Below are 8,351 nucleotides of genomic sequence, written 5' to 3'. Positions count from 1 at the left end.
GGAGGGGATGGTGGGTGGATGGATGGATGGATAGGAGCAGGGAGCTGGTGGGAGGATGGATGGGAGTGGGGATGGGTAGATGGATTGATGGATGGGAGGAATGGAGACCTGCATTTGTTGATGGAACTGGCAGAGCCTGATGACTTATTGGAATCAGGTGGTAGGTGATGAGGGGTGCTTCCACACGAATGATTGCCAGCTTGAGCTATCAGGGATGATGGTGCCAGTACCCAAGATGGGCAAGAGCAAAGTGGACAAAGGGTAGGGAAATCGCTTCCAGTCTTCGTGGCCCTCCCTCCCCTGAGGACATTTCGCAAAGTCTGGGGAGAGCTGACATTATCACTTCTCATCTTCTTCCTGGAGTAAGGTCAGTGACCCATAGCATGCGGCTATCCTATGCCTCTTTCTGGCCTCACTCTGGTTCCATCTGATTTGTGATTTCAGAAATTCCAGATTCGCAGGTGGGACAGGCAGCCTCCTGCATGACTGCGTGCACAGGTGAGTGATTCTCTCAGGACGCTTGATCACACCTCTCATGACCAGGAGCCTCAGCCCAATACAGGGCCTGATGGGGGTGAAGCTGTAAGATGGGATTAGAGACAGCCCCAGAGGGCCCTGGCTATGTTCCCAAAGATACCAGTTGGGAGGACCAAGGCCAGTTCCGCAAAGGCCACCTACAGAGTTAGAGAAATGAATAGCAAGCTGAAAGTAAAATGCCTTAAGCCATCCCAGCCCCCAGGGATTTTTCCTCATACCCCTGGGCCCCAGGTGGAATGTCTTTGGTCAGGTGATGCCATTTGCATTTTGGAGTGGAGCAGATGAAAGAGCCTTGGGAACAAATTCTTTGGAAAGACAGAAGCATTTTAGGAATGTGAGGTGTGGTTCTGTCTCAAGTAAATTGACATGAAAATGTCAGTTCAATCACAAGCCATGGGGAGGGGTGAGATGTTATACTTAGATTTCACACTTGATCCCCTGGCCTCAATAGAAAGTTAGAGATTTGGCTCGAGAATTACAGACCTCTCTGTTCCCTAAATCGGCTCTTCCCCAGAGCAATTACTCTCCTCACCCCCAGATTCCCCCAAGGCTGGCTAGCTTTACAGCTTTTTCTTCTAGAAAGACCAGGATAACAACCGCCACCACCTTCTCCCCTACCCCATCCCCCCACCACCCCCAGCCCCACTTGATATCCATCAAGGTGATAGGTGAGTAGTCAGACTCCCAAGGGTAGAATCCCAGCTGTGTGACTTTGTGTTAAGTTAGTTAACCTCTCTGAGCCTCGGTTTCTTCCTCTGTAAAATGGAGAAAATAGAGTTATTCACCTCAGGGTTGGTTATGAGGCTTAAATGAATTACTGTAGATGGATGCTTCTCAACTGGGGTGATTGTCGTCCTCCCTCCCCTGGGGACATTTTGCAAAGTCTGGGGACATTTTTCATTGTCACAACTGGCCTGTGTTACTGGCATCTCGTGGGTAAAGGTCAGGGATGCTGCTAAATTTCCTGACAACACACAGGACAGCCTTCACAAATAGAATTCTCTGGCCCCAACTATTAATAGCACCCAGGCAGAGAAACCTTGATATTAAAAGAAGGCCTAGCCCATGATGACACTGCCTAGCACTTATTGAACACTTACTGTTATTATCTTTATTTTCTTTTTCACCTTTATGAGGGTATGCAGCTACCCAACCTTTCCCCAAGCTGGAGACAGGCAGCTCAGAGCCCAGATGGAGAGAGAGAGGTGTGAACAAGGATGCCCGTAGGTGGAGTTGGGATCCCAAAGGGCTGCAGATTGTCAAGGTGACATTGCTGTCTCTCTCTGCCCTTCAGGGTCTGCTGGGCCCCACCTCCCTGTGGGCACCAGATACACCTATCACTTTTCCACCAACACCAGTACCAGCCTGCGGGAGGTCCCGGTGGAGGAGAGTGGTCTTGGCCTCCAAGGCTTGGCTGTCTTTGATGTGCTTGGCCCGTGTCAGATGGCTTTATGGGTGAGTGTCTTTGGGCAACCGGGAGATCATGTTGACACTGGGGAGGACTAAGAGGAAGCCACAGCCCCTCACCTCCGATTTCCAATTTGCTTAATCAACAGAGGAGCTTTCTGAGGAGTCTTATATTTGGCAAGTGACGACCCTTGAGAGGAATGTGGGAAAATAGTGTAATTTTGGCTGTAAGAGGTGCCACAGAGAGCCCAATGGGGGAATAGCAAAGGTTAAGGAAGGAATATTTTTAGGGCAGGTTGGGGGAGTTCCTTGGAGTGAGAAGAGCCATAGAAGGGGGACATACTGTGCCCTAGGGGTATACTGAGAACCATGTCTACAAGTCCAAGTGTGTGCAAAGTCAAACCAAGTAAAGGCCTTTGGACAAAGGAATAGATGGGGTGAAAGTCTACTCCCAGGAAAGCCTGCCCTGGCCTGTTTTCTACTGGACACTGGCCTTGAAGTACCTAGGTCCACAGGCTCAGGTTACAGGCATACACTAAGGTCCAGTGGTGTTAGTCCTGAGTTAAGGCAGAATTATGTGCTAGGCCCACTTGGTCGTTGCAGATTTCTTTTCATGAAGATTTTCTGGAAGCTCCTCAATGTTCTTGCAAGCAGAAGTGCTTGCTCATTTGCCTCTGTTCCATTTCTGATAACCCTCATATTTTTCCTGGATAAACCCTCTTAACCCACATAAAAGGCCTTTTAGTTTTTGTTGGAGTCTCATCTTGTATTGCGATGTACTTCTGTACTGACTGGAGTGCTTGCTAACAAGAGTTTCTCAAAACTGTTTTGTTGTATTTTCATGTAGACCACAGGATGAGATCTTTGATGGAGTGGCCCTGAGCTGCCTCTGAATTCTTAGGGTGTCCAGTATGTCAGAGCTACTGCTTTATTAGTCTTTGCTATCCTTTCACACCCTTCAAAACACTTGCGGTTGTTTTTATCTGTAGGGCCAGTTTTCACAAAGCGAATTGTGTTCTGTTGCGGTTTTATTCATTTGTTTGCTTTAAGCATTTAAGAAAAGCTGCCGACTGGTGCGGTGGCTCATGCCTATAATCCCAGCACTTTGGGAGGCCGAGGTGGGTGGATCACCTGAGGTCGGGAGTTCGAGACCAGCCTGACCAGCATGGAGAAACCCTGTCTGTACTAAAAATACAACATTAGCTGGGTGTGGTGGCACATACCTGTAATCCCAGCTACTAGGGAGGCTGAGGCGGGAGAATATCTTGAACTTAGAAGGCGGAGGTTGTGGTGAGCCGAGATTGCGCCATTGCACTCCAGCCTGGGCAACAAGAGCAAAACTCTGTCTCAAAAGAAAAGCTGCCAATGTCAAATGTTGGCAAGGGTATAAAGAACTGGTGTGTTTCAAAGATTCTAGGGGAAAATGGAAATTTTCTGGCCCCTTGGGAGTTTAATTAATATACTTTTAGAGAAAAAAGCGTAAAAATCACAAATCTTCAAAACAAGGAATTTTCATAAACCAAACACCTATGTCGTGATCACCAGAGCAAGAAACAAAATATAACCCCCAGAGCCTCCTTCATCCTTCTTCTTGGTCACTTCTCCCAAGGGTACAGCTTTTTTTTTTTTTTTTTTTTGAGATGGAGTCTTGCTCTGTCACCCAGGCTGGAGTGCAGAAGCACAATCTCAACTCACTACAACCTCCACCTCCGAATCAAGCGGTTCTCCTGCATCAGCCTCCTGAGTAGCTGAGATTACTGGTGGTGCGTGGTGTGCACCACCACGCCTGGCTAATTTTTGTACTTTTAGTAGAGACAGGATTTTACCATGTTGACCAGGCTAGTCTTAAACTCCTGACCTCAAGTGATCTGCCCACCTCGGCCTCCCAAAGTGCTGGGATTACAGGCATGAGCCACTGTGCCCAGCCTGCCTTTTTTATTTCTATCACCGTAGATGAGTTTTGCCTGTCTTTGAACTTCTCTCTAATGGAATTGTACAGGATGTTTTCCTTTGTGTCTGGTTTATTTTTATTTTTTTTAACTGTGATTAAAATATAATATGGGATACACCATTTCAACCATCTTAAGTCTGTAATTCGGTGGCATTAAATACTGTCACATTGTTATACAGCCATCACCACCCTCCATCTCTGGAACTTCTTCATCATCCTAAACAGAAACTCTGTACAGACTGAACAGTAACTTCCAATGCCTGCCCTGCAGACTCTGGTCACCTCTGTTCTGCTTTCTGTCTGTATGAACTTGCCTGTTTTTAGGTACCTCGTGTAAGTGGAATCACATAATATGTGACCTTTTGTGTTGGCTTCTTTCACTTTAACATAACATTTTCAAGATTCCTCTGCATTGTAGGATGTAGCACAACTTCATCCTTTAAAAATTAGTTTTCATTTATTTTAAAAAATAGAGATGGGGTTTCACCATGTTGGCCAGGCTGGTTTCGAACTCCTGACCTCAAGTGATCCACCCAACTCAGCCTCCTGAAATGCTGGGATTGCAGGTGTGAGCCATCATGACTGGCTCTGTTAAATTTAAATAGTGAAATCAGTTATTTTAGGGAGGATATTTTCCATTTTTATAAAGTGTACCTTGTTTTGCAATCCCCTCCCCCCGCCACCACCACCAAGCACACACACGCCCCGTGGTGACACTGGGATATCCAAGTCTTCATCGTGGGCAAAGCCTTTGTCTGCTCTATGATGTAACACATTCTTGTTGGTACTATATAGTCCTATGAATCCCTCAACCACACTTCCAGTGTCTTTTTGGGCAAAATGAGAACTTTCCAAACCTTCAGCAGGGAACTGTAGGTACTTGACTATTTCAGTGAGACATTCAGCCTTCACCACCCAGGCTTTGTACCTGGTCAAGGGAGGGGTCTCTCTGCCTTGCCCCCAGTATGGGTTCATGTATCCTCCTGGGCCCTAGAACTGCTTTGTGGGTGGGGTGCTGGTGAGGTCCTGGGGTATCCCAGGAGAGGTCACCCACTCATGGTGCTTTCCGCTTCAGCTCCAAGACTTCCAGGTGACATCCATCCTGGGGGCCAAGGTGGAGCTTCTGAAGGAGTCGGAGAGCCTGAGGTAAGACACTTGGCGATGGGGCTGGGGCTGGGACCTGCCCAAGATGGGCTGGAGGTGTGAGCCCTCTACCATCTTTCAACCACTGTCGGGCTCTGGGTGCCCTGAATTAGATTAGGACAACCGGTTAGGGTGACCCCTCTGCAGCAAAGAGATGCCATCTTGGACTGAAGTTCAAACAAGTTCCTATATTTATGTCGACCTTGTCAAGCACCAATGAAGACCGCTGGGGTTTTGCCTTCATGTAGAAGCCTTGGGTGACTCCAGAGAGCCGTAGGGGCTCTTCTCTTACCTGGTGGGAGGAACTCATCCCGTAGTCCTGCCTGTCACCCCCAGCATGTCCGGATTTCACACCTGCCGATCACCCCTTGGGCATCGTTGTTGAGTGTGTTCTGGAAGACTCCGGCTAATGGGACTGCTGGGCCCATGGAGGTCTGCCTTTTCCCCTCCCCCACTCTGCTGAGACCCCATCCTCTCTCACCCCAAGCTAAGCCCCTCTTTTGTGACCCAGCCAAGCCTGGGATTGTCTCTGTGGCTCGTTTCCCAGGCCTCCCTGACAGTGGCCTTGGTGGCTTCAAAGCTCAGAGCGGCCGCCAGGCTGAAGACATCTCCTCCTCTGCAGATTCCTCTTCCATTTTTATTGCAAATTCATTTGTTAAGAAATAAAGCCTTTGTTTAGGGATACCAGGATGGGGGATGCTGCTGAGGGACAGACAGATCCTCACTGAAAGGCAAGGGGAGGGTCTCCTCCAAAGGGACTATTGTCCCCCAGCTCCTCATCAGAAATGCTAAGTCAGCGGGGCCAGGGGTTGTCACTTCCTGGGGGCCAGACTGACACTTGCTATTCTGGGAGTGGTGGCCGCCATTAGCATTTCTCTCCATCAGGGCCTGAGACCCAGGGGACTGCCTGAGGAAGACCTCCAGGCTTTAATTGGAGCTGGAGAGTGACAGCTGCCCCCCTGGAGTAGAAGTGGGGGCACATCTGTTCCCCAGGGTTTTGTCTTGCTAGCCTATAGGGTCTGGGGACTTGGCAGTTTCCCCTTCATCTGGGAGCATCTCTGTCTTCCACCTCCATGCAGAGAAGGAGGACTTCACCACCCCTCACCTCCCACCTTCCCCATCCCTTCACTATGCAGATACCAGACCCAGGCACCTGTCTGCCAGGGGAAGGGCAGGCAGGAGGAGCACTGGGCTGAATTCTGGTGCCAGCTCCTCCCCTGACTCACTGTGATATCCCTCGGGACCTCATTCCTTTGTCTCAACAATGACAGAGTCTCAAGTCACTTCCAGTTCAGAGTTTCTGCAGCCTGTTACTGCAGAGCCAGCCTGCCTGGGTTCAAATCCCACCTGGAGCCCTGAGCAAGACAGTGCATTGCTCTGAGCCTGTTTCCTTATCTGGAATGTGGATAGAGGGATGATAATTACCTCCCTGGTGGGATCTGTAGGGGAGGGAAAGGCTCCCTCTACCTTCCTGGGTTAAATGCTGTGTTTAGAAATGAACTGACATTAGGAGAAGAGGTAGGTAGATTTTTTTTTTTATACACACAGGGACATCGTGGAATGAAAGAGCGACGGCCTCCCAGAGTAGTGAGACTGGGGAGCTTATATAGCATTTTCATGGGGGGAGGGGAAGGAGGGAGGAAGGCAAGTTAGAGGGGAGTAGATGGTTCCTACGAAAGAGGAAGAAGAGACAGGAGATGTGCTAGTGTAGGATGAAGTTTGTCTGGGTGTGGTGTTGACTTGTACCATCCTCTCTCAGGGTGAGAGCTGCTCTCCCCAGGTAGATGAAACTCCCTGGAGGGGATTGATGACAATTAGGTTCCTTTTGGGGGATCTGTCTTTAGGCAGAAGAGGGGAGTTCAGAGAAAGCCTCTCCCCACATTTGCTGTTTCTCAACAAATACAGTCTTTGGTTCAAAGTAGGCAAGAGGCTGGGGTGCAGTGGCTTATGCCTGTAATCCCAGCGCTTTGGGAGGCTGAGGCTGGACGATTGCTTGAGCCCAGGGGTTTGAGATCAGCCTGGGCAACATAGCAGGAACCTATCTCTACAAAAAGTTTAAAAATTAGCTGGGCATGGTGGCCGCATGTCTGTGGTCCCAGCCCTGTAATTCCAGCCACTTGGGAGGCTGAGGCAGAAGGATTGTTTAAGCCTACAAGGTCGAGGCTGCAGTGAGTTATGATCGCGCCACTGTACTCCAGCCTGGGCAACAGAGTGAGACCGGTCCACAAAACAGTCAATATACCCAAGTGGCATATTTTGGGGTGGCACATCCAGAACGCCTTCAGCACCTTCTTGGGATTAAGTGAGGCGTTTTGGAAAGCAGGCAGCTTTCTGAAGCTTGGGGTCTCAGCCTTTTATTCTTTGATGCTTGTCTCACACCTGTCCATTTGTCCTGGGGGTGAAAAGGCTGGGGTGGCTCGGAGCACAGTTGGCTGCCCCAGAGCCCAGCTGCAGAAGGAAGAAAGGCTATCTGGTGGGGGGATGTGGGGTTTCCTGGGAGCTTCCCATGGGGGCTGACCTGTAGAAGGGCAGGGATGCTGTGGCCTCTGGCAGTCATCAGGTGGCTTGGGGCACTGGAGGGTGCCGCTTGACCCCTGTCTGCCCTCCTGCAGTGCCGCCCTGGGCCGAAACCCACTCCGCTTCATCCTGCACTCGGGGCGTGTGGCCCACCTGTGTCCCCACCCTGCTGAGCCACGCTGGGTGCTGAACGTGAAGCGTGCTGTGCTGAGCCTCCTGCAGGGCCACCCGGGGGCCCACAGCCCCAACACCCTCGATGAGGTGAGTCCAGGAGATGGGACAGGAGTAGGGGTGGGGGTGGCCGGAAGGCTGACCTGTCTCCCACCCCGTCCACCCAGGTGGACGTCCTGGGCCGATGTCCCACCACATACCAGCGCCGTGGGGACTGGCTACACAAGACCAAGGACCTGGCACAGTGCTCCCTGCGCAGGGGACGCTCCTCGCTGCATTCTCAGGACTTGCCTGGAGTGGCCGTGAGTGCTGGGCTGGGCCCCTGACTGCTATTCTCCTAGACCCTCCTCTTCCACTTCCTCCTCCCTCCTCCTCCTCCTTCCTCCTCTCCTCCCTCCTATCCTCTCTCCTCTCCTCCCTCCTCCTTCTCCCTCCTCACCCCCCCTTTCCTCGCTCCCTCCTCTCCTCCCTCTTCCTCCCTCCTCCCTCCTCCCTCTTCCTCCCTGTTCCTCTCCTCCCTCCTCCTCCCTCCTCCTCCCTCCTCCTCCCTCCTCCTCCCTCCTCCTCCCTCCTCCTCCCTCCTCCTCCCTCCTCCTCCCTCCTCCTCCCTCCTCCTCCCTCCTCC

The 8,351-nt window shown here is 51.0% G+C and overlaps 1 protein-coding gene across 1 annotated transcript in view; it reads left to right on the top strand.

Moving 5' to 3' along the window:
- Positions 1-8,351, top strand: part of LOC111555239 — a 151,804-nt gene that overhangs the window by 3,190 nt on the left and 140,263 nt on the right. Inside the window, exons 2-6 of the mRNA XM_031934456.1 lie at positions 445-498; positions 1,832-1,992; positions 4,971-5,041; positions 7,651-7,816; positions 7,894-8,028. Of these exons, the coding sequence (XP_031790316.1) occupies positions 445-498; positions 1,832-1,992; positions 4,971-5,041; positions 7,651-7,816; positions 7,894-8,028 (587 nt within the window). The remainder of the gene's footprint in view (positions 1-444; positions 499-1,831; positions 1,993-4,970; positions 5,042-7,650; positions 7,817-7,893; positions 8,029-8,351) is intronic.

This window comes from Piliocolobus tephrosceles, chromosome 17, assembly GCF_002776525.5.
Source record: "Piliocolobus tephrosceles isolate RC106 chromosome 17, ASM277652v3, whole genome shotgun sequence".
Taxonomy (NCBI): Eukaryota; Metazoa; Chordata; class Mammalia; order Primates; family Cercopithecidae; genus Piliocolobus; species Piliocolobus tephrosceles.
This window is presented reverse-complemented; position numbering and strand designations above follow the sequence as displayed.